This window comes from Podarcis raffonei, chromosome 4, assembly GCF_027172205.1.
Source record: "Podarcis raffonei isolate rPodRaf1 chromosome 4, rPodRaf1.pri, whole genome shotgun sequence".
NCBI classification, from domain to species: Eukaryota; Metazoa; Chordata; class Lepidosauria; order Squamata; family Lacertidae; genus Podarcis; species Podarcis raffonei.
Window position 1 is genome coordinate 42611765 of NC_070605.1, and position 27051 is coordinate 42638815.

A 27051-nucleotide genomic window follows, 5' to 3' on the forward strand; every position below is an offset into this window, starting at 1 on the left:
AAGAAAGTAGTCCCTGTTCACAAAGTGTTTGAAATATTGCTTTGCTTGTATTGTGATAATGGTCTTATTTATTAGTTTTGGGGACATTTATTAGCATAAATGGAAGAGTAGCGATTTTCTGAGAACTGTAATTTAGGATTGGCATGTGTTACTATAGTTTGCTTAGTAGAGTCTCTTAAGTAAAAGAAGTTTAATTTGATCTCATCCCTCTGTTCCATTTTGTCGAAGACTTATTTGAATAGACTGCTTTATTTAAATGGATTGTAACACAATCTTACAAATGTCTACTCAGAGGTAGGCCTCGCTAAGTTGAATGGGGCTTATTCACAGGTGAATATAATGAATGGATGGATCTCCTTACACGTGTATGCCTGAACCCATCTTTTACGTGCGTGTTCACGGAAGCACTGTATTACTTTGGGGGATAATAATGTATTTATACCCTGCCCATCTGGCTGGGTTTCCCAGCCACTCTGGGCATCTCCCAAGAGAATATTAAAAACACAATAAAACATCAAACATTAAAAACTTCCCTATACAGGGTTGCCTTCAGATGTCTTCTAAAAGTCAGATAGTTGTTTATTTCCTTGACATCTGATGAGAGGGTGTTCCACAGAGTGGAACATCTGCCTGGATGTTACTTGGAGGTGATTATGTACCGCATACAGTAATAGAAAAGGACTCAATTACTTTTAAAATACTAACATTGTTTTGCTGGCTTGGTGGGAATTAGCAAATGCCAACAAATGCCAATACAAACATATATAGAATATATATTTACCCAAAATGGTGGACAGTTAATAAAATGGCTTTGTGGCTTGAAGTGTCAGCTCAGGGGTGAAAAATAGCAAGATGGTCCATTGCTACAAATTGCACAGGCAACCCAAACCCATTTAGCCTTGCCCATAAGCTTGAATGGTTTCTATCACAGAGACTGAGAGAGGTGGGGATATTGTCTTATATGAAATGAGGTAAGCACTAGAGAGCCAAGCAAATTGCAGCGGAAGATACCTAAGTGCGCCAGGAAGAAAAATCTTGAATACAAATGACTGCAGTTTGGGCTGGCATGAGGTTTCAGAGACAGCAAGATTAGGGCAATGAGAAAGAGATAGAAAGGAGATACTAATAATTGCTTGTCCTGATGAAGGGAAGCTGGTACCTTGTCATCCTCATCAGACGATGTCATCACACTCATCACTGCAAACAGATTTCTTGTAGTCTGCATGTGACATTATGTCTAGATAACTATCCCAGAAATTCTGACTATAGCCTGTTGTGAGTAGCTTATAAATTCTAGCTTAAATATTTGATAGGTCTTGTGGCAAGGATGACCTTTTAAATTCTTTATTCATAAGAATTAAAAATCCTTTCTGGGTGCTTTCACAACTTGAGCATAATGCAAAGCCAAACTTGATTAGTTTTGTAATATTGGGAAGTTCCACAAGATCAGTATCTTACTGGGAAGATCACTACCACCCGAACTCAGTGCTTATGTGCATTCTTTCTTAAACATATTTATGCAGTTTTTGTTCTGGAATGCATTCAGGCCTGATTGAGTGCTGATTCTGCCCCCCCCCCCAAAGTTGGAGTTAATTATCATTGATGTGACCATGTTTTAAGGTTTATTTGTTATCTGCCTTGAGTTCCCGTTGACGAAAAATTTATAGGACATAAATTTTAAAAATGAATAATGCTATCAATAGATGTAGCTTCAGAGCTTAAAATATAGACCCTTAGACCCTGAAAAAAGGTCTTTAAATTTGTGCAAGCACAAGTTCAAGACTCTGCATAAGAGAATGAAGGAAGGTTCTTGCCATAAATCAGCCTTGGAGATTAGAAAACCCATGGAGAGCTCTGACTGACAGCATCCCTGACCATTGACCATGCAGGCTGAGGCTGGTGGGAGCTGGAATCCAGTAACGTTAAGAGAGTCCTGTGATGACTGCCCCTGAACTAGAATATTGCTACCTTTAACAAGGAGATATATCAAATGCAGAATAAATGCTTGCAGAATTAGCAGCAAATATCCAGCAAGCAAAAAGATGGAAGAGATGAGGAACCTGTGGCCCTCCAGAGGTTCTTGGGCTCCAACTTTGCTCAGCCTCTGCCAACATGGTTAATGGTCAGAGATGATAGGAGTTATAGTCTAGCAACCTCTGATGGGCACCACATTGGCTACTGTTGTTCTAGTTCATTTCTCTGCCTCCAGCTAGAGCAGGAACCTGTGCCAACATAAGCAAGGTTCTCCTTGTTAATGTGGCAGTAAAGAACAGGGAACAATAAGGATGCCATATTGGTTGGGTGAAGAGACCTGTTGCTGGCTTACAGATGTGATTGAAGAACACAAGGCACAAACTTCATAAGGCGTATACTTTGTGCTGGTCACCTGGGCACAGTAGTTGGAAGAAGCACTGAATTCTGACTTCATGGTATTTCTTTTGCTTTTATGACAGCTCTTATTGAACACTCTCTTTCCATGACATCTAAGGAAACTAGGGAGGCAAACTGCTGCTGCTTCTACTCAGTGGATTGTTTTCCCCAGAGTAACTTTTTGCTGGCTTTTTATGAAGTGCCTTGCAATGAGCCAATTCGGGGAGTCTGTTTCAGGTCCTTCAGCACCAAGTGGCACTTTTAAAGCACATTTATCTCTAGACGTTGAGAGCAAGCTTGCTGTCCTTGGCAAGGAAGAATCATACACGTGGGATGATTAGAGAAGGGCTCGTCTCTTACTATTTTGCATGTTCGGTTTTGCAAACCAAAGAAGGAGCTAAACATAGTTAACAATAGTTATTGGGAAAGCACACTTTTCTAGAAGGGAACTAGGGAGGCAAACTACTACTGATTCTACACAGTGGATTCCACCCCCCCCCCCAAGTAACTTTTTGCTGGCCCTGCAATGAGCCAATTTGCTATTAGGTCACAGGGAGTCTGTTTCAGGTCCTTCATCACCAAGTGGCACTTTTAAAGCACATTTATCTCTAGATGTTGAGAGCAAGCTTGTTACCCTTGGCAAGGAAGAATCATACACATGACATGATTAGAGAAGAACTCTTCTTTCTCTTACTAGTTTTGCATGATCAGTTTTGGAAACCAAAGGAGGAGCTAAACATAGTTACAAGTTATTGGAAGAGCACACTAATTCTAGATATTCTGGTAAATGTTCATGCATATTAGCCAGTGATATAGCATCTGCAGTCCCATCAACTCACCATAGTATATTTTAGGGGTATGTAGGGGGGCATGGGGACGCGGGTGGCGCTGTAGTCTAAACCACAGAGCCTAGGGCTTGCCGATCAGAAGGTCGGCGGTTCGAATCCCCACGACGGGATGAGCTCCCGTTGCTCGGTCCCTGCTCCTGCCAACCTAGCAGTTCGAAAGCACATCAAAGTGCAAGTAGATAAATAGATACCACTCCAGCAGGAAGGTAAACGGCGTTTCCGTGCACTGTTCTGGTTTGCCAGAAGCGGCTTAGTCATGCTGGCCACATGACCCGGAAGCTGTACACCGGCTCCCTCGGCCAGTAAAGTGAGATGAGTGCCGCAACCCCAGAGTCGTCCGTGACTGGACCTAATGGTCAGGGTTCCCTTTACCTTTACTAGGGGGATATGAGGGGAAAGTCGCATTTGTGCAAGTGAGATGCCACAATCAAACATCACCCATTATGTATTCAAGCCATGCAACAGTCTAGTAAAGTCCCCTGGTAATTATCTCCATATTGCAAGGATGGATGCTGAGAAAAGCACACTCTTTGCAAGGGCTTTGAACATGTTTGAATAACCAAAACTTATCCTGGTGGTGGAACATGATTAGGGATGGGTAGAGTGGAGAATCTGTTTTTTCTTAATTGAAGTTGCACTTGGATTAGCAGAATCTAGCACTATTAGCATCTGATCACATTTCTGAGGCTTTGCTTAAGATGCAATATGCTTTATTTCAGCCTGATGGAGATAATAGGTTTTAAGCAATTATACCCAGGCTAATTCCTTTGATAAGCATTTTGCATTATCCATTAAAAGAAAAGTCAGTCGACAAGGGACGAGCAATGCATGCGTATCTCAGATGGCTTCTCTTGTTCACCTTTCCCAAATACCATGGGATAGTAATTTTTTAGATCTTCTGGGACATAAAATCCTGCTTGAAAACTGCAGCAAAACTGTATTGTATGCAAGTGACGTTTGGAGCATGGCATTTAACCACTTCTAGGCTGATTATAGCTTAGCCATAAAGATTCCAGTTTGGGCCCTTCTAACGGAGCTTGTACTGCTTTTGCTGCACAGCGCCTAGTAAGATGGCAGATTTCTGTGCTGGACAAGGCAATCTGAACGCCATTGCAAGGAAAGAGTATGACCGTTTTTAAGGATAGACACTGTGCCACATGCTGTAATGGTCTGCCAAAAAGAAGGGATTAAAAATCTAAAGTGGGAGGAATCTGTGGGGTTAGGGCAAGGCATACTTCCTTAAAATAGGTTTATGCAATTGTATTTCAAATAGCTAGTAGAATTTTGACTCTCTGAAATTCTGTTCTGACTTCCAACCATTCTACATGCTTTTGTCCGACTGCAAGCACAGTATATAGTAAAGGTTGTTATTGGATAGATTCTCTTCATAAATGGTACCGTAGGGATAACCCCACTATATTCAGCAGTTTTATAACTCTAAATAGTAGTGTTCATAAGCTTTTTCTTCTTCTTTCATTTGTGGGGAAGGTTGGTGGGAAATAATTGCTGAGGTCAGTTCTTAACAAGTTTAGAAACAGGATTGCAATGCCACAGAAGAGCTGATGAATTACATTTGAGTTTATCACATCGCTTTGCATGTGCTTTTGACACACCGGGGTCCACTGTTTCCTCCATGTGCACATGTTAGCACTATGCGTACAAGTGCACATCTAAATTGTGTGTTTTTGGATATTTGTGGCAGTGCAATTTTTGATCGCAACTTACTGAAGAAGGAGCCACCTGCTCTGGTGTTATTAAGAAATGCGTTGTGACAGATAACAAAACAAGTAGTCTAAATAATCATCTAGGAATATGGTACCATGCACAGAAGTATACAGAAAACTGTGCATTGTGACATATCAGAAGGACATGGAAAGCCAATCTCTGGGGAGTATCTAAATGAAGTGCTGGGAACGGTTAGTGGGGTGAAGTTGAAAATTACTGAGAAAAGTAATTTAAGACTGCTATCCTATACTTATGTGGGAGTAGGGTCAAATGAAACTTGCCTCTGAATAAACATATATAGGATCCTACTGAAGGTATTTTTCATTTGGCCCCAAAGAAGCCAGTTGTAGCCATAGTGCCTTTCATATAGAATCTTAGAATCTCAGAGTTGGAAAGGATCCAAGGGTTATCTAGTCCAACCTTCAATGCAGGAATCTCAGCTAAAGCACCCACGGCAGATGGCCATCCAACCTCTGTTTAAAAACCTCCAAGGAAGGAGAGTCTATCACCTCTCGTGGAAGTCTGTTCCACTGCCGAACAGCTCTTACTGTCAGAAAGTTTTTTCCGAATTTATTTTCACCATGATGGAAGAGCATAAGACATTGGCTTTTATCATATTTGCAAATGACCTAAAGGATAGATAGCATGGCTAAAAAATTATGAGCACAAGAAAGCAATGTACTCTAGATAATTGGTACAGAGGAGGCTATTACGAAAACATGCTATAACAAAATGAAATGGAGGGTTGTAATTTAAATACAAAATGCATCGTGTTCAGATTCTTGGTTAGTAGCCATCGTTGTATCTTGGAAGCAGTGGGTGGCCAGGTGAGTGCATGCATTTTAAGGTGTATACAGATGTATATAACTTTAGCAGTGAGCCTGCTTTGGAATGATACTTGATGCATCTTGCTCATATATGCACCCTTCCCCCCAACCCCCACATTGCAGACTGTTCTTGCTTTCAGCAGGAGCAGGATTTGCAAAGCACTGATTAGCCAACCCTTGGCATCAGTCATGGAGATGCCTCAAAGCAGTTTTTAATAAGAGTTGGGCTGAGTATTTGGCCTAGACTCTTTCAGAAAGTGTGTGTGTGTGTCTGAATGCCACTGCTGAATACTGGCATTATTGGGAGGTAGTTAGTCCATGGAGGCAACCATCATTTCCCCCCAACAATGCCCCTTTGATATAGCATTGTTCCTAATCAGACATTCTTGAGGGTAGAATGCAGCTGTTGATTGCATTTCTGCCACTGCCTCTGCTTTTCATAAAAGGAGGGTGAACTTGAGGAGCTCCTGCATCACCTTGTATCATTGTAGTCAACCTCGCTCCCCCCCATACAGAATTTGCCTCCCATGTCACACAAGCGGCAGAAAACATCTCTCCCCTTTACAGGCCCTGGGTTTAAAAAAAGGTTAAAAGGGGGCTTAAAAAAACCCCAAAGCCCTGCTGAACAAATGCTTGAGCAGATGAACCTACGATGCATTTGGGGGGAAACCACAAAAGTGGATAGTCCACTTGGCTCAGTGACGGGGGAGGTAGATAGGATAGGTAGAAGGCAGTATATGTGTGCTTTTGAGGGAATACACTTGAGGGGAACAGAGCTCGCTCAGCAACAGAAAAATGAACACCCCATAACCTGTATGGAGATTTTTATGTAAACCTTAGAATGTGCTGCTGCTTTAAAATATCCAGAGTTGGGAAGGATAAAAATCACCAATGCAGGGGAAGGCAATATGTGTGGCCCCCAGGCTTATTAAGTGGGTCATGGCGGGGGGGAATCACTTTGTATTTTATTTTTCATGTTATAGTATAATATGGTTTTAAAACATACTGGATGCTTATTTATAAAATTGTGTTTGTGCCAGTGTATGTACCACTATCACTTTAATTGAACCCTTATTCTGAAGAAGTAGCTTTTATAATTAATGTGTGTGCTTTACGTATTGGGGCATTGGTATTCAGGTTCAGCAAATTTTGCAATAATGGTTCACATTTTGTTCCGGGTTGTTGCTTTTTTTTAGGGGGGCATAGGTGACAGGAGGGAAAAGGAAGCAGGGGTGGGGATGTTGTCTTTGACTTAGTCAGACTCTGCAACATAGTATATTGGCTGTGTAATATACCTGAAGTTGTTTTGTTAGTACTGTGGATAAATCTGAGTTAAATCAGACAGAACCCTGAAGGTTTGAATCATTTATAGACAGCAGCTAATTCCTTTTCTTATGCCAGATTCAATTTTCTTAAAACCCTTCAGAAAATTCTTATAAGCAGCGTTCTTTTCCTCCTCTGTTCCTTTTGAAGGCAGAATAACCTTTTGCTTCCCCCTCCTCACCAAGTGCTTCAAGATTCAGTGCTTTAGTTGACATAGAAGAGAGCCTTACTGACCTTTGCAAGGATGGTAGAGTTGAACAGAAGCTGCTAATCCTTGTATAAATATGCAGGCCTTGTTAGAAATAATTCCTTTGATGTCTCCATTTTGGAATGTTGCTGTTTTGGGGATGAGCAACTACAATCTGCAGCCCAAAGAAAAATGCAACTTCCTGTTTGTTAGAAATGTGAGCATCTTCTGTGAGAACCACGGAATACTATGTTTTTCTTTAATATTGATTGTTTTTTTAAAAAACTATTGTCAACCCCAGAATATTTGGATTGTGCCTGGTTATCTGGTGGTGGTAGGGTGTGTGTGTATTTGTTTGTGTGAATCTTTCTCCTTAGCCTCAACATTGAACATCTCTGCACTAAATGTTGATTTGGTGGAAGCTGTCGGCAAGCAGCTAGATTCTTTACTAGTAAGAACACACTTGACTGAAGGGGTTTTATGAGGACAGTGTCAGCTAAAGGATGGCTGATAGGTAAAATCTGGACTTTCCTGTCAGCTTCCCTATAGTTGTTTTAATGCTATAGTTTAATGCTATAGTTGTTTGAGATGCTTGTGTGGCTCAAATTGGAGACTAAAATTATTGATGTGTGGTACTCAGCAAATCCTCCAAAACCCTGTATCTCCCCTGCCTTATTTGTACCCCTTCTACTTTTTTCAAAATTAAAATGTTCCCCTTTTAGCAGTTTGTATCATTAGATTTCTATTTAAGCACATGCAAAGTACTTGGGATTATTACATCACCAAGGTTAAAAATGTTATGGCATATGAACTGTGAAGTTATCTCTGGTTCCCACAGCATTAACCCTCCTGCATTATGCAGATGTACAGTAGAAATAAATGTCCTTGCAAAATGTATTTCTGTGTCTGGCTAGATATGCCCTGAGGAAAGTGCATTACAAGAAATGCTGTGGTGAAGATGATGTAATAATCTGTTTTATTGGTTGGCTGGGCTGTTACAGAAAACTCTCATGGGTTGCGTGCCTGCTTTTAATATTGGCTAATGTTCCTGATGGCCTGCAGAATGGGATCCTGATCATATGTGACTTGAATTGTAGTTGTCAGAGGTAACACTGGAATAATCAGTTCAGTGAAACAGAGGCCATTATCGATAGGAATGGATTGTGCAGCATATGCTTCATAGAATGGAGAGAAATAATTATTGTCACTGTCAAATAATTATTGGCAGCAAGGGGCCATAGCTCACTGGTAAAAGCATATGCTTTAATAATAACACGAGATGAACTCTGCTGGACCAGACAAAAGTCCTGTCTAGTTCAGCAGTATGTTCCCACATTGGCCAACCAGATGCTTAAGGGAAACCCACAAGCAGCACATGAATACAATAGACCCCCACCACTCATTTCTCATAGCAGCTGGCTTTCATGAGCATGCTGCCTCTGATACTGGAGATGATATACAGCCATCATAACTACAGCCCATTGATAGTCTTGTTGCCCATGAATCTGTCTCCTCCCCTTTTAAAGCCATCCATGTTGATCACCATTCCTACATCTTGTAGAAGCAAATCCCATAATTCTAACTGTGTACTTTGTGAAGTATTTGTTTGGTCTGTCCTGAATCTCCCACCATTCAGTTTCACTGGATGGCACCACACCATTCGTAATTTTATATAGAGACCCATTCTATGTAGAAGCTCCCAAGTTCAGTCTCTTGCATTTCAGACTATAAGGATACTGGGTAGAAGAAAGAACCTTGGTTCAGGGCCAGGGTTCAGCAGTCTGATGTGAGCTGGGCACTGGGAACCAGCAGTCATGGGAAGGAAACAGGAGTCTGGGTTGAAGAGCAAATCAGGGACGAAGGGAACAATGAAAATATATAGAAACATGCCAGAGCTTAGGAAGACCTTGGTGACTGAGCAGGACTTAACTCATGGGTAGGGAACCTGCTGTTCTCAGTTGTTCTTAGACTCCATGATCAATGGCCAGGGATGTGGTCCATAGACATCTGGAGGGCCATCCCATCTCTGGACCAGGAAGTTCTCTTAGAGCAGGCATCCCCAACCTTCGGCCCTCCAGATGTTTTGGACTACAGTTCCCATCATCCCTGACCACTGGTCCTGTTAGCTAGGGATATGGGAGTTGTAGGCCAAAACATCTGGAGTGCCGCAGGTTGGGGATGCCTGTCTTAGAGTCAGGGCCAGCCAAATACATTTTCCCACCTGAGGCAAATAAGGAAACGCCCCCCCCCAACTCCTGGGAATTGTAGATTTTTTTTAAGAATACAGGAAATGGGACTTAACAGCGTGGGGGTGACTTCCCATGGGGACCTCTCTCTCCTCCATTCTTTCATCTCTCCCTGCCCAACCTGGCCCATCTTGGGAATAAGGGGAAAGGAGTGAGGGGGAGGGAAGCAGGGCAGTAGCAGTGGTGGCAGCTCCTAAGGTCTGGCCCAAAATGGCCTGCTGCAGTTGTCTGAGAGAGAGGGTTGGGCAGGACAAGGCGAGAGAAAGAGAGGGTGCTGGAAAGGCCTGCTGGTTGGTGACAAGGCTACAAGATGGCTAGAGTTGCTGACAGCTGCCGCTTGGCATGGCAGCATGTTGGGGGCAAGCGAAAGACCTCTGTCCACTGCTGAGCTTGCTGTGAGGCTGAGCAGGCAGGGATAGGTAACTGCATGGTCAGATCTACTATTGGAAGTACCAGGGAGTGGGCCAGAACCATGGCTGCTCAATGGAAGTGCTGAGGAGTCAGGAGCTGGTTTAGGCTGCTGCCTCTCAGCTAACTGCCACCAATAAAAGAGCCAAAGGAGCCACACACTCAAAGAAAGCACAGACATGGAAACCACAGACTCAAGGAGAAGGGTGGGGGGATGGCAAAAGGGAAAGAAAAAGAAACAGGAGACAGTGAATGAAGGACTCGTGTGCTAACCACAGTATTGTGAAGTAATCAGGGAGAGTAAAGTTAATTCGGTCCACTCCAGGTGGTGACAGTAGTTGCTATCTTGTCCATTCATGTGCTGCCATGGGCCTTCCCAGACCCACCCTGCCTTCCTTGAAGGCTGCTGAAACACTTCCTCCTCAGCTGCCAGCTTGCTTTCCTGGGTGAAGAAAGCTGATGTAATACTGGCTTCCACACCTTTATCCTACGGCTTTCCCCAGCCCTAATTGTCTAGGGAAACTGTGTCTATGTTTAAGGCTGTTGTGGTATTGAGAATTGCTGTTGAGCTGTTGCAGCATTTTGGGGTGCTACTGTGACAGTCCTGCAAGAAACCCAGCACGCACATGACAGTGTGGGATTAGACATCCTTAAAGTGATTTTGTTTGGAGGCTGAAATTGAAGCATCTCTGCAGCTGAAATGGTTATTCCTTTTATGGAAAGTCTTGAGCTGCAAATAAAAGCAGTGCTTGCTTAGCATTCTTAGGAAATGAGAGATCCTACCAAAGCCCATTTGTAGCTCTTGGAGATTTTTGGGCTTCAAAACAAGCCCACTGCAAGGCAGAAGAGGTTTTGGCTTTCCACATGGCTGACTGAAACACTTAGGACTTGTGAGGAGCAGCTAACATATTTAATGAGGCTCAGTGTTCTTCTATGCAGGGTGAATTGATTCAGACCAAAGTGATTCAAATCAGCAAGATATAAGGCTAATTATCATTGATTTTAAATTGAGTTTCCTGTTGATGCTACTTCATATACTTCCTAAACTGGGCCTCAGAACTGGCCACTATACAGCGTTAATTTACAACTAGAGAATTATTTACACTGTTTCATTCTTAGAACAGCAGCTTAGCTTTTTTACACTCTACACATCTTGTATGTGAAAGATCATGACATGGCTGACATTATTAGGTCCAGTAATAGTGTTGCCTGAGTAGATAGGTGGACTTATCTGTGCTTGCTCCAGGGTCTGATCCCTATATTTGTGTCTATTGTAGCTGGTAAGCAGCTGTTTTAGGGTGGGGTGGGGGCTGCCTCTAAGAAAATGCTTCCCTACCACCAAAGGCCTGGGTGAAGAAGATATATTACCCAGGATAAGCTGTTGATCATTGATACATTGGGGTGATTTAGAGGGACAACAAATGGCTCTGCCACTTTCTCTTCTAGGGCTGTCCCATAATACAGTGGTACCTCTAGTTACGAACTTAATTTGTTCTGGAGGTCTGTTCTTAACCTGAAACTGTTCTTAAACTAGAGGCGTGCTTTCGCTAATGGGGCCTCTTGCTGCTGCTGTGCTGCCAGCACATGATTTCCGTTCTCATCCTGGGGCAAAGTTCTCAATTCAAGGTAACTCTTCCAGGTTAGCGGAGTTTGTAACCTCAAGCATTTGTAACCTGAGGCATTTGTAACTTGAGGTACCACTGTAGGTTGTTCCTGAGTTATCAGTCAGTTCTTCTTGTCCTGATGTAAATCCCTAACTTGTGAGTCTTTGTCAGTCAGAAACAGATGCAGTTCTGCCATGGCTGCAGACAATGGATTATGTAGGGTATGCTTAGTGCCGTGAATGTCGTCTTGCTCCCTGTCTCTCCAGCAGCAGCTCTAGATGCTTGACACCAGTGAACACTGAGATGGGAAATAAGGGTTGCATTTCTTTTGTCTCTTCCATTTGGAATACTTGAAACCCCAAAATGTGGGTGTCATTCTTACGATGAAAGCTCAAGGGCTGTAGGGGGCAGAGATCTCTCCCACTCCATGCTGTTGTCTTTCATATATATTTACATGATCATGCATCAAAAACACAAGCATTGTGAAATGATTCAAATTGCAACACTGCTGAAATTCGATAGATGATACTTTCGTGTCTATAGGATTCCAGGATGTTTTGTTTACTATGAATAAAAGAGAAGCAGGAGAAATTCTTTGATTGCTATTTATAGAAGAAAAGCACAAGGCATACTTTGTAATTTGATTCAAAGTTGCAGTTTTGAACTTCCTCTTCTGTTAACATTAAATAATCACTTAAGTCCACAACTTATCACAGCAATGAAAATGTTAATAGCATTAGCTGATGAGAGATGTCTAAAACATTAAAATGCTGCAAAGGAAACAAACCCTTGGTGGCATGTCTCTTTAACCAAAATGGTTAAAACCTTCAGAATATCCAGACACCAGAATATCACCAGAATTGGTGTCTCTCTTTTCAGTCATGGACAGGCAGCTCATTTCAAATTACTTCTGTTTCTGAAACAAGACACACCATTTCATCTGCAAACTAGATGAGGTGGTAATTGGACTCTTTTAAATTCTTGACTCAGTTTTGTTAACTCTTCTAAAGTGGAGCTGTACATAGTGCAGATGAAAGGGAGGATCAAGGAAATCATGTTTGTGGAAAGAACAAGAATTCTTAAATTGTGGCTGACAGTATTCACAATCCCAGATGGCATCCAATGACAAGTCGAATATGGATGTAGTGAAGAGGAGCAATGTCCCAAAGGCCACCCATTGCATTTCACTACTAAACAAGGATTTGATCTTGCCTTCTGCCATTTCAACCCACTGCGCACTCTCCTAATTCACTGACAAACATTTTCACCTTAAACATTCCAATATACCATCAATTAAACGGCAAACAATAGTGTCCTTTTTACTTTCCTGCCTCCCCACGGCTCCCTTTATGTATATATATATATGTGTGTGTGTGTGTGTGTGTGTGTGTGTGTGTGTGTATTACACACACTCTCTCTCTCTATCGCAATTTTAACTTACAATCCTTTGTTTCCCCCCCTAGTTTCCTGCCACGGGCGTATTGTGAAGGTGCCTGCAGGTCCTCTAGTGCGAGTTGAGAGCACAGAGGTGGTGATTCCATGCAACGTTAGTCAATATGAAGGACCCAGCGAGCAGAACTTTGACTGGGAGTTCTCTAGAATCTCTGCTCCGGACTCTAGATTTGTACAAGTAGTGAGTACTTGGGACCCTTGGTTCACGTCTCAGGAGTATAAAGATCGGGTTGACGGTAAAGAGATCACATTGAGGCGAAACAGCAACAACTCTGTGGAACTCATGATTGGAAACATCCGCCCCACTGACCAAGGGATGTACCGATGCACAACGCCCAGCACAGATTCTGTCGTTCAGGGAAATTACAATGCTGTAGTCGAAGTCAAAGGTACTTCTAAAGGGTGAGGGGTATTTACAATTGGTATTGGGTCTTAGTGTAATTTTGCAAGCGATACGTGAAATGGCTGGAGTAGATGCAATCTAGCTAAATACACTTTTGTATAACCTGAAGGTGGACAGTGCCCCATGTCCCACTGGTGCCATAGCATTGTCCTGTGTTTGCTTAATTGAAGCAGTGGGTTGGTGACTATCTCAACAGGATCATTTGAATTTAAAAAACAAAGCAAAATGCTCAGAATAGCTCCTGTTATATTCCAGTCTCCTCCACCCTTCTTCGCTGACATTTGTTTCTAAACAAAGTATACTGGAAGGGGAAGTTTCTCTGCTAATAGATTTACTTGAAGAGGTAATTGTGGGTGGAGGTCTTTCTGAAGCTGAATAATTGATTGAGTTAAGGGAGAAAGTGTGGTGTGTGAAAACCCTTTTTTGCTCATGTTTTCCAATGTGAGTGATTTGTTTTGGCTCAGCGTACTCATTATGCTGCATAATTAGTCATCTCTTTCATGACAATCTACCACAGCTTGACTCTGTTTCATTGCTGCTTTATGTAAAGCCATTTATTATAACCCACACGCTTGATAACTTTCTTTTCTCCGAATAGTGATTGCGGATGGCTTAACCGTTGGTAGGTCAACAGCCCGCTCCACATCTACTTGGAACTTATCGGAAGGAGATGCATTTCAGTTGCGCTGCTCAGCGTCCACCAATTCTTCAGAACACACACATCTGCATGTGTCTTGGGAATTCAGAAACGGGTTTGCCTGGCAAGAAATTCTCTCCTTGACGCATGAGGGCAAGTTCCAGCCTGGTTCAGAGTATAACGAGCGCTATATCAGTGGAGATGTGCGTTTAGATGCTATGGCCAATGACATTTACCGCTTGTCTGTGTCCCAAGCTCTTCCAACAGATGAAGGTGCCTATAGGTGTCGAGTGAGTGAATGGGTTAAAGGTGCAGATGCTTCGTGGCAGAAGATCCAAGAGAAGGCTGTGGATATAGCAAATGTTGTGGTGCAGCCAACAGGTGAGCATGCAGTATTCATGAAATGATGTTGCCTGTATCAGCATCTATGCTGTAACACCATTGTGGCTGTGGGACAGAATGTGCAGGCCACCAACATTTGGTGTAAAGCCATGGTGGCAAGTATCTCAGCACAGTATATAACATAGTAACAGTGTATACTTTCCTCAGTACATGTATTAGATGAGTTGTGAAGGCACTGCAAATAAGAACTTAGATAGTTGTATTTTCTTTGAATACCTACTACATAGGTGTGTTTGGAATCTATTTAAAACCTAGGCTTCATAACAGAGGACTCTTTTCTTTTTCAGTAGTTTGTATAGGATATTTGTGTAAAAGGTCTTGTTACCTGGCTTTAGGGATTGCCTAGGGCTAAAGGAGAATTTAAAACTACAGTTGTTTTAAGTTCGCAACTTTCCCCCCAATAGCTTAGCTACTAGACAGTAGTCTTTAAATGACTGTTCCCCTTCCTTTGTTTAAATATACCTGTGTGCAATGCATGTGCTTTGATGGATCATGCCAGGCTGCAAAATGTATACAATGGTAATTTTGGAGAAGGAAGAATAAGCAAGTTGGCCTCTTGGCAGCAAAATTAAATTATATGTTTTTGCAAGTATGCTCATACTGGACTTGCAATCCTTTAATCACCACACAGAGAATTTGAAAATGCCACAACAATCATTCAGATGTGGTTCAGTTCTTCATAGTAGTTAGCTTGTAAAATCTGATTTGTACTCCTTTGGGAGTGTGTCTTGGCTTTAGGTGTATTCATTATGAGAAACAACATCTCTGTGATGGTGAGAGACCCCCTTGATCTTCCCTGTGCTTGAAGTTATAATGCTTGTTATGTTGGAGTAGGTAGGCATGTGAGGTGGTTTTTCCCCCCTGGGAGGATTAATTGTACGTAGCAAAATGTAGAGCCATTTGGAACACCTGTTGGAACGATGTCATAGCTAGACGTAAATTGTGTGAAGCTGGATTGACAGTGAATTTGATTAGAAAAAATTGTTGTGTCCTTGCATATCCATGCACAAGGCAAAGCTAGCTGGTTTTTTATTCTAAGAAAACTGAAATTGCACAATGATTTGCTTCAGAACATAGAATTAGATAAGTAGTGAAACTTCGGGGGAAAAGTCCACTGCCTGTTTTTCTATAGTTCAGCAATAATATATGTGAGCTTTGCCTGTAAATATGTAGGCCACTAATTAAAAAAGCAGGCAGTAGAAGCCAACAGTTATGCTACCTGCTGTATTAAAGAGTTGAAAATAACACTTTTTTGTCTTGCTTCCCTCCTGCCAAAAGCTTTAGGTGTGTTCATAACCAGAAGCAATGTATCTGTGACAGAGGGGGACTCCCTTGACCTTACCTGCAACTTCACAACAGACAGAAGTGGTATTTTCCAAGCAGAGGTCAGGTGGTACTTCAGTGAATCACCTGATAGCACCATGGCAGAAGCTCAGGTTTTGCTAAGTGCAGACCGTGATTCTGTTGTTAGTGATTCTACCCTCATCAGCCTCAGCCATGTGGATCGGAGTTCTTACCACCTATTGGTACGTGATGTGAGCACTGAAGATTCCGGTTACTACTACTGCCAAGCAACTCTCTGGGTGCCACAGCACAATGGTAGCTGGCACAAGGTAGCAGAGAGGACATCTGTGCCTGTCACTGTGGAGGTGTTGGCATTAGGTGAGTAGCTGGGTGGTGATGGATAATTTTTCTTGTGTAATGATAGGGAACCTGTGGCCCTCCAGAGGTGGTTTGCTTTGAACTTGCGTCAGTCCCTGCCAGTATGACCCAGTGGCAAAGTGATAATGGCAGTTGTAGTCCCAACAACCTCTGGAGGTTCACAAGTTCATCCTGGGTTTATACCACAATATGGAAGTGAACAGAAAGTGGCATTCAATAGGAGTGATCCCTCCTGCCCTGGACTCCATGTTGGAAGAAAATTATGTAGTTCTTTAAAATGCTAAACCCTTTAAGACTTACCAGTTCATGCTCATTGGTGGTGTGTCCAACATGGTCTCTTAACTATACCAGCCATCCTGGGCTTTTTTCATGACTAGCCATGGATGCCTATTTGTGTCTAATGTGTCAGTCCTGAGAAAACATTTTAAAATGAAATGTTTGTTCTGATCAAATGTGGCTCTTTAACTGACTTAAAAGAACACAAAGATGGAATAGTCTTAATATTTAAAGTGATCCCTGTCTTGGAAGAGAGAGGGGACATTCAAAAGCTTTCAGCAAGCCCAAAGGTGGGGTTGGTGGGATATATAAGCTGGAAATCCCCACAGGACCTGCCATGACATAAAACAGACTTATGCGGTGCTGGTTGTTGTTAAGTCTCGGTCTTCTTTAGCAGCCTGCCTGAAAATACATGGGCTGCCATCCTCTGTAGCAATGTAATGTTTCCCATTAGTCATCCAAAGAGAAAATTCAAAATTGTTCAGTATTTTTAGCTGGGAATGATCCGCACTGTTTAAGTTCTTCTTTAAAAAAACAACAAAATAAAATGTGTTTGCTCCAAAGACAAGAGACAGGAAGGGGAAACAACTGATAAATAAAATATATAGTCAAATGCATGTTCTGAAGGCCATATCTATAGTTTCTATCAGGAAGATAGTAGTCTGGCAAAGCTGCATAGTAGAATCTGGTCTCAGGTAGTCCAGCGACTCATCTAGACACCTTGTGCTCTGATTTGTTGTTCTTGAGTGTGGCTTGGACGACTGGACTAATCCCACTGTCACTACTATAATGGTTCTTTCAGACCCATTGTCAGATCTGCCAGATTTCCTTGGGGAAATCCTAAGAATAATTTAGATCACTTTCTATTATTTAATGGACATTATATCATATGGAAAGATTAGGAGGTGAACCAGAAGTTTGTCTAGACAAAAACATTGTTTTTCACTTTTCCTTACCCCAATATTCTGCTTTGACTTTATGGAGAACTGTGTTTTCACTAACTCTGTTTTCCTGGCTGAACTCTTAAGCTACTGAGATCTGCTTTTTATGCAGATGTTCTAGGAAATGAGCATCCAGGCAGGAGAGATATGGAAAACTGAAACCCTAGCACAAATTTCTAAAGAACCATGTTGTTCTGTAGAGTTTGCCTTGACGTGTCAGCATCTCTTAGAGGATAATTAAAAAAATCAAGTTTCTGGCTTTTGACTTTGCAATTAGGAGCCAGATGATTCTTGACAGCCTTTCAAGCAGTGGGAGCAAGCATTTCTACTTATACTCTGCTGAAATTCAAGCATTGAGCATATACACTTCTGAATGCTATCGTAGCACAATCAAGATCTGGTTGATGGTAACCCAGTCCTGACAGCCACAGCATCTCTTGTACTTCAGAGAGCCAAGACAGCTGAAAATCCACTTCTGCAGTATTTGTACAATCCAATTTTAAACATGTTTATCTGCAAGTAAATCTCTTTGGCTGCGTTACCGTTTAATAGCAAGCCCAGGAGTATAAGCTGATAACAAATAATAGTGTAAGCCTGGCTAGTGATGTTGGTTTGTTTGGGCAATGCAAACCACAACCTTGGATTTGGATGAAACTAAGCCAGCTGCCTTTTTATTATTTGTTTCTCTGCTCTCAAGGACTAGAATAGTGAAACAGCCCTTGTGCACTACCTAGCATGGTTTATGAAACTTCAGTTAGTATTTAGCGCTATGTGTAAATGCAGCCATTGAGTTCAATAGGCTGATAGGTTAGTTTAGAATTATAGCCTTAGAGGAAGGAGAATAAGCTGTGCAAGTTTTGAAAGGAAAGGAAAGGAAAGGAAATCTCAAGATGGCCTAATGATTTCCATCCTGCTTGCTGTAGGCCTAATTATGATAGAGAGCTTGTCTCTTATTCTTCTCATCCAACAGACATCCCACTGAATGCAACTAAACAGAGAGGTGCCACTGATTCTGTACACTCAGTGTACTTCTGTTACCAATATTATCTGGAAAGCATCCATAGCTTGAAAAGCTCCCTTGAATAGGGTGCTCTTTTCTGCATTGAAAGTATTTGGTTGGTCAGTGGGAATTTCTTCGCCTTTGCATCCCAAATTAGTAATTATTTTGATGCAGGTTAAGGGGGAGGAGCAAAATGTTTTTCAAATGATCTTACAATGCCTGCGGGTGGGAAAAGCAGGAGAGGAATTCTCATCTGTAGTACATAAACTGCATCCAAAATTCAACAGCAGCCCCCTCCTACTTGATTGAAGTTTAAGAGCTTGGCAGGGTATTAAGTCGTTGAACTGTCAGCAAGGCTGTTCTTTGACAGCTGACAAGAGTGCAGGAATGAGGCTTATCCAGCAAGCCTTTTATTCCTTCCTGCTAAATCCTCTGTCTGAGAGTCAGTGTGAAGAGACTAGCTGGAGCACTCCTGTCAAAGCCAAAACTTGCCCCAGCCATCCTATTCCCTGTAGGTCTTCCAAATGCTGGATATGATTAGCTGACATCCCATTTACCTTCAACTTTCTTCTATTTCCTAATGAGGACATAAAAATGTTGTTGGTGCTTCTGTTTGGAAGCAAGCTGCTCCAGTGAATTATGTGGGCTGGTTCAGATTATCATATACCATTATGCTGAGCCAAGAACAATCCTTTTGGCCGCACATGAGCAGCTCTTTTGCTCCTCCCTTCCCGCTAACAAACCAGGGAGACCTTGATTAACTATTGCTTCCTGTATCAGCCAAACTAGGAAATTAATTGTTGTGGAACAAGTAAGGGTATCGATCCAACTTCAAACTAAGTTTTCATATTCTGGCTTGTTCAGAAACTGTTAATCATAGTTTCCTTGTTTGGACAAAATAGTAAACTGTAGCAAAGCGGGGAGCAAGGGCACTGTGTGCGCATCCATAAGCCTCATTCAGATCTTGACTTATTAAGGTGAGGTATGATTGGCCAACCCAGCCCTTTTTGTGGCTCATTAACTAGCTTTCCCTCCATGACCTTTATAAATATTGGTAGTGCATTGTATTCCTTCTTTTCTGGGATCCTAAATATGGTTGCTAAGAGCAGAAAGTAGGCCCTTCATAGTTCTTTCAGACTTGTGATTATGAAACTGTCAGAAATTGTATTTAAAAAACCCCAGTAAAGTTAACTTGAAGGGTATATTCAGTTTCTAGCACTGGCATTCAACACCAGGAACAAGTAAATGTGGGATGCTCTCCAATATTGGCTTGCTCTAGTGCCAGCTTTCCTCTGCCAAGGTCGCTGAAGTGGGCAATAAAATGAATGGTAAAGCAGTGTACAGAAACCTGACACGCTCTTGGCATGCCCTTCCAAAATGGGGAGCATGTTCATTAAAATGAAACATTTCCCTGAGAGGCAGACTTTGCAATTGCAATGCAGTGTTCTGTAACCAGAATGTTGTATTATGAAATTCCTACAGTATAGTGTGACTTACTAAATGTTGGCTTTAGAATCTGCCTTTTGTTTGACTTGGGGCTGCATGCCATGAAGATACTCCATTTCTGGGAATTACATGGTCCACTGTCACCAGCTAAGTAGTAAATGCCCCATCCTATGCCATGACTTGCAAGATGCCAAAAGAATGTTGCCGTTCTGAAATGATAAATGTGAAAATGTAGCCTGTATTCTGAATTGGTCTTTATTTCATACTTTTGTTTCCTTGTCTGTCTCCCTGCTTTTCAAAATGCTCCACAGAGCCAACTTACCATGTGTTTCTGAATGCGACTAAAACACCTAAGTATGCAGAAGATCCCACAGAATTGGAATGTAGGATCACAGAGGCGCAGAACACTGAAACAAATGTGCGTTTCACTGTCTCATGGTACTACCGATTACCTATGCGCAGTGATGAAGTAGTGAAAGATGAACTTCTTGCCACCATGGATGCAGACTGGACGCTGGTAGTTGGGGATAGAAGCAAACAACGGGCCCAGAATGGGGAAATAATTTTCTCTAAACCAACTGTGGACACCTTCCGCTTACGAATCCAGTGGACCTCTGAAGCAGACAGAGGAGATTATTATTGTGTAATTTCTTCATGGAGCAGGCAACGAAATAACAGCTGGATAAAGATCAAGGATGTGGCTTCTGTGCCTGTAAGCATTTTATGGTCTACACAAGGTAGGAATCTTCTACAGCCTGACTTTAAAAACTTGTGATGCAAATTGTTGGTGACTCAGTGGCTTGCCTTTAGAGACTCCGAGATGGAAAATTTCTAAAGGGTTTTGATAGATGTATATACATCTGCCATTGCCATCTTTGGATGGGAAAGTGGATGAAAGTGGCTAATGATGAGGTCAAAGAGCACAGTACTATTTAGGAATGTTCAGCACAATCAACAATAATTCCAAGCTAAGGTTGCTAAGAGTCCTGTGCTAGAAATATTTTAGGGCAGCGTACACAGGGCTACTAGTGCATCGGGGCTTCCCCGCTTTCCTGTCCCCCAGCTCCAGCTCCCTCCACTCCCCCCCCAATTGACTTGGAGGCATCAGGAGAACACCCAAAACAATGTGTGGAGGGAGAAGAGGGAAAATGATTCCATCCAGCAAGCACTCTGGCAATGTTGAATTCCTTCCACAGAGTGTTATTCAACTAAAATTTCCTCAGAGTGGTCCCACTGAAATGAATGAACATGGCTAGGTTAGGTCAATTAATTTCAGCAAGTCTGCTTTTAGTAAAGCTTAGTTGAATATCACCCACACCATCACAAACTCTTGTCCAAACTCCTTCTGGTAATATACCAAGAAGTAGCTTGAAATGTATGTGAAGGTGGAGTCCTGAGGAAATAGCAGCCGCAGGGAATTGGTGCAAGGAGTTGTACAAGAGATTGAAGGTATATCTGGAATTCTTAGAGTTCAGCAGATGCAGACTACATAGTCAGGATATTTTTTCACACCCAGGTGACAAGAGAAAATTTTTAAGAATGATACTACGTTCGTTTTGTTTAGAATGATTTACAGACCATTTAATCACAACTCTCTACTCTTAAGTGGATGTGGGAGGTGGGGACATGGAAGATGGACCACAATGCTGGTTGTCATGGTGGCCTTGGATATCCAGCCCCCTCGGCCTCATGATTAGAGTGAAGGAAATCAAGTAATTGACTTGGATCATTATCAGATTCCTGTTCTTTTAATAGAGTAAACTAACAGCTGTTTTTGGTTAGAGCTTTTATCTGATGGAAAGTTGTGTCTAGACAGCAGCCAACAGTCCTGATTGGGCACTCCTGCACATAACTTAACTTGAGTGTGGGAAACATGCTTTAAAAAGGCAAACTGCCCTTTTCCTTGGAACACCTTGTGTTCATTGCCTGTAGAAAGCACAAGCAGAAACTTGCATTGTTCCCGAAAGCCCTGTGATCTGGCCCTGTGATATTCAAGAACAGACCAAAGTAGCCTCGAAGTCTGGGCTGTAAAGGGTGGAAGAAACAGAAACAGCATTTCCAAATCCACATGCTTCAGAGCTGTCAGCAGTCACCTTCATGAAGATTTTTCAGAATGTAATTATTTGTTGGCGGCAGCTACAATACTGTGTCATACTCTGCACTAAGGGCTGACTTGAAAGTTCATGTGATCAATGGCTTCAGTTCTTGTTGAATGCCCGGGACAAGTTGCTACTTCTGAACCAGAGTTTTTCTGTCTCCATTTTTACATGCGGGGATCTGCCACAAGGTGTTTGTAAGAATGAAAACACCATGGTGAATCAGAGTTGCTGTGTTCTTTTTCTGTCAACTTGCTTTGAGTATGTGTTTACTGAACCAGTCGAGAAGCAGTTTTGCCATGAGGCTAGATAGTGTACAGTATGCTGCACCAGGTATCCAATTAAAGCACTGAATCTGGGCTTCGAGTGTTCGATTGAAACAATTCATGCTAGTATTCCTTTTTGAGTGATGGTCTCAGCAATACAAAGGCAAGGCTTCGGTGGTACTTTGGACAGTTCTGTGTGTGACCCAGGCTGGAGGCTGTATTCAGCAGCAGTCACCCCAGACTAGGTCTCAGAGCTGCAGTTTATCAGAGTTGCTAGCTCTGTCTTTCGTCGGAGCAGCCCCTTCATTTAAACGGACTCTGCTTGCTTTATCATTCACTGACTCTGGCAGAGCAGGCAAGGCTGTGGTTCTTCTAAGGCTTCTGAGCTGGAGTTCTCAGAGGAAGGCAATGCAGCACCCAGCAGCTGGAGAGGTACTGACACAATGGGCTCCTCTTTTTCCAAGTGTAAATTTGAGGCTGACCATCTTCTACCCTGAGTTCCTGGTCTCATCCCCTGGAGAAGGATGTCATGATCCCAGTGTCATGGCAGACAGGCTCATTGTCAAAGCCCTGCATTACAAGAAAGGCAAAAACAAAAACAAAAAACCTGTGTTTTCTATTAACAGTGCAAAAAAAAAAGCCCATTTTTGGTACAATTTCCCTTATTCTGCAAATTTCATTAGTTTACATTATTTTATTTTGGTTTCTTTTAATGATGTGGTGCAAAGAGGTATGCAGAGCACTGAAGCCCCACTGCCAACCAGGAGGGTGTTTTTTTTTTTTTACGGCATTTACAAGCCACCCTATAATAAATATTCTTGGCATTTACATAATTAAAATACAATAAATAAAAACTTAAGCCTTGTGCTTAAATTAGTCATACAATACAGTACTATAAAAGTATGGGAGGAGGTAAAAATCAAGACCGTAAAACAAAAGCTAAAAGAGCAAAGAATGAAACCGAAAATCTAAAACAGATTTAAAAGGCTGCAGCAACCTTAAAAGGCCTGGGGGGAAACTTAATCTGGCACCAGAAAATCTGAACTAGTTTCTGCTGTGCCGTTCATTGGTTGAGGCATGCTTTTCAAGATAGGTATCTTCCTTCTTCCTCTTGCTTGGTAACGAAAAGTTAACTGATAAAGAAGGGACCAAGTCAGCAGGGAAATCCTGGCTTTGTGTCTAAGAGTGTCACATAGTGAATGGACAGCTTGCAGCTCAGTGCAAAAGGTTCAGTGCAAAAGGAATAAATTAGTGGATCACAGGAGGAAAGATCTGTGGCTCACTTAATTTATGGACATGCGGTGATTATTTTAGTAACTAGATGCTTACTGAAACATCCAAGCTTGGAGTTGAAGTTTCTGGCGCTAACACCACACTGGCAAACTTTTTGAGAGCAAGTGTGCACTTCAGCTGTGGGACGGGACTAGGAGAATGTTCCTTGTCCATGGGCTTCTATCTAATACAGTGATATCTTTCAAAGGATGAAGAACTAACTACACGAATGCATTGCACAACTCACTATCTTCAGGCAGGAATGCTTAAATTAGCAGCCCAGACTTCCATCACAAACACTAAAACTCATTCTCTTGGGATACCTTTCTGGGTCATAGAATTAAGTTTTGTTGTGTTTTAAAAGCAGCTTATTGGCTGCCTGATGAACGCCAAGCTGCTCTGCAATTTTTTGCTCCATTGGGCCAAGCAGGTATTGCCCATAGGCAAGCACTTGAGTGGCAAACAACACATTCACCCTGTGCTCTCCACGTACTTGCTGCTGCTCACCAGAGAGCTAGGTGAGCAGTGCTGGTCGACTGCAGATCAGCTGCATACATGGAACTCTCTTAAGGAGCTAGTAGCCCTTTGTGGCTAAAAAGGAGAGGAGAGTCATGCCTACAGCTCTCATGTTTAGCACTGGGCCATCACTGTTGCTGCCGTCAGGGATAGAATTGGGGCAGAAGTCCTGGGCCCCTCTGGACAGGGGGTTCCCCTAGATGCAGCAGGACTGGCTTGCCACATTTCAATGCAAGAATTAAAGAAGGGTCCCTGTAAGATTGTCTGGAATAATGTTCATTACCATCTAAAGAGCCCCACCTCCACTTTTCATAGACCATTAGGTCTAGAGTCCAAAATTTATCTAATGGATTGTAGTCTTGCAGGTGCATTTGTGGTGTGTTTTCCAACCTTAAAATAATGTTTGTTTGTTGATTTGTTTTTATTATTTAAGCAATTTATGTATTGCAAAGCTATAATTGTCTCCAAATGGTTTACAAGGCTGGGATGGTTGTGTGGCTGCTGCAGTACAGGAGGAAGGGGATCAGAAGGGAGGCAGCAGCAACAGTGCAGGCAAGCAGAGCGAGGCTGAGAGATCAGTGCCTTGAATATGTATCCAAATTCAAAAGCATTGCATGAAAAATAAGACCTTTGAAAAACAAAACGCCTTTTCTCATACATTTGATGCAGTGCAGTCTTTATCATATATATTGCTGTTCCAAGAGAGATTGACCTTTTTAAAAATTCTGACCTTTCCTAGATTATGACTCGGACAGCAAATTGCCAACAATATCTGTGATCTAGTCCTTCTGCTTGTGATCTATTCCTCCTTCCTCTTTTATTATAATGAGTGACCTGTTCCCATTTGCTCAGTGGCATTATCTATTTCCAGCATTTGTACCCTGCATTCCTATAATAATCAAGATACTTACATTGGTCAATAGAAATATACAACAACCCATACACATCAATAAATTAATATTAAAGTAACAAAAAGCATAGGATAGGATCTTGCTTTAAAGCAGCATCCAGAAAAACATTGTGAAACAGGGCAGTTTCTGCTGCCCGCTGGAAGCTGATCAGCTGTTTCTCATGAGTTAGGCACCACAGCAGAGAAGGCCCTGTCTTTTATAGGCCCCTGCTATGTTCTTGTTGGCAGAAGAGAATGGAGCAGGGCCTCAGGCTTATCAAGGGTGCATTTGGGAGGCGACTTTGACCTAATATACCTGCAGTGGCTCAGATAATAGTTTTCCTTCCTTAGTAAAATTTATTCTTAGCATATTTGGGACCCAAAATCCTGCGGGAAAATAAGAGATGGCTTCAGCAAAGGCAAAAGCCTCTCTATGTCTACAGTTCATTGAGGGGAGCTAAGTGTATACCACATCCATATGAAATACCCAAATCTGATTTTAAAAACAGAACTCTGCAATTTCTATGTTTTGTAAAGTAAAATTTAAAAAGTAGTTTTGGTAGACTGCAAACCATGGTTTCAGGGCAATCTTAATTAACTCAAGCCCTGATCTGACTACCATCTAAAGCAAAATATAGAGCAGGCAGTGTAGGATGGGGGGGGGGAGCATGTGGGCCTGCTGTGCAGACTGCACATGGTTTTCAGGCCTGAAGTTAGTTTGTGTGAAACAAGTCTGCAGATTGGTTTATATACATGCACCAAATGTATGGATTCCTCTGGTGGCTGATAAAAATGTGACATTTTAAAATTTGTGTGACATACTTGGGCTAAGAATGTTTTCCTCCTCTTGGACTGAAATGGAAGCTTTTCTTTGTAAAGTACAGTATCCAAATTGCTTGTCACTCATACGAGGCTTTTTAGCTGCTGTGTCTCTTGAGAGAAATGTAGCATAAACAGTATAATAGCTGCTCAGACTTTAAAATGTAGCCTTGTTTGTGAAAGACAGGTTTATCCCATTTTTGTTAGACTGTGGAAATCTGTTTATACTCTTTTGGATGTGCTTTGAGTGATCTGAAATGTGGTGGCTGCATGTGTGGCATTCTCTCCCCCTGCTTTTTTATTTATTTTAAAGTAAACACAGTTTTCCTTGATATTTTAGCAAGTTCCATTTCTTACCAGATGTGCAAAACAGTATTTTGACAGCTCATCTTTGTTTCTGATGCTGGTTTCTCCTCCTGCCCCCCCCCCCGCTTTTCAAATCCCTTTTCTTCTTACCAAGTGATGAGTTTGGGTCTCATGTGCATAACTCAATTTTGAGTTGCTCTGTGTAAACCAAATAACATTAAAACTAAACTATGTTAACTGAATTACATAGGTCTGTGCATATGTTTTTACTAGACTTTGCAGCTCCTTAAAGCACTTGACCTGAGGGTTGTTGATTATGATCTGCAGTGGAATGGCTCTCTGCAGGGACTGAACATTGGTGGTCCTAGCCTCAGGCAGATGATTTGGACATAAAACCAGTCAGAATATGTGGCTTAGCTCCAGATTTGCGATAGTCCTGACCTCCTGTTGACCCAGGTAGGTCATGTTGTATTTGAGGTCCTATGTTCACAACTTCCTCACCGTTGTCTGCCACCATCTCTGTAACACTATCTCATGATTTAGCCTTCAGCATTGCATTCTAGAGTTTGTGGCAATCTGAATTTTGTTAAGATTAAGTGCCTCAGGCCCACTGCTGTTCATAGGCTGGAGGTTCTCTGTGTTGGACTTAAGTCTCTGTGGATTACACACAGCTCTTGTTTGTAGGATATCTATTTTTATTACTTATTTTAAATTTTGTTTTATGAGAAGCATTGAGACCTAGGAACGTTTTGCCTATAGTTTAAACCACGATTTGTGACTACAGTGGTGCCCCGCAAGACGAATGCCTCGCAAGATGGAAAACCCGCTAGACGAAAGGGTTTTCCGTTTTGGAGGTGCTTCACAAGACGAATTTCCCTATGGGCTTGCTTCGCAAGACGAAAATGTCTTGCGAGTCTCGCCATTTCCCCCCCGCTTTCCCCCCCCTTTTCTAAGCCGCTAAGCCGCTAATAGCCTTTTAGCAGCTCAGCCGCTAAGCCTTTAATAGCCGCTAAGCCGCTAAACCGCTAATAGCGCTAATCTGCTTAGCCGCTAATGGGGTTGCTTCGCAAGACGAAAAAACCGCTAGACGAAGAGAATCGCAGAACGGATTCTTTTCGTCTTGCAAGGCA

General features: G+C 42.1%; 1 protein-coding gene across 2 annotated transcripts in view; it reads left to right on the forward strand.

Moving 5' to 3' along the window:
• PTGFRN (prostaglandin F2 receptor inhibitor) overlaps positions 1-27051 on the forward strand; it is a 78070-nt gene that overhangs the window by 13654 nt on the left and 37365 nt on the right. For both annotated transcript variants that reach the window (XM_053386429.1, XM_053386428.1), the window contains exons 2-5: positions 13002-13379; positions 13992-14411; positions 15711-16094; positions 20069-20494. In XM_053386429.1, the coding sequence (XP_053242404.1) occupies positions 13002-13379; positions 13992-14411; positions 15711-16094; positions 20069-20494 (1608 nt within the window). The remainder of the gene's footprint in view (positions 1-13001; positions 13380-13991; positions 14412-15710; positions 16095-20068; positions 20495-27051) is intronic.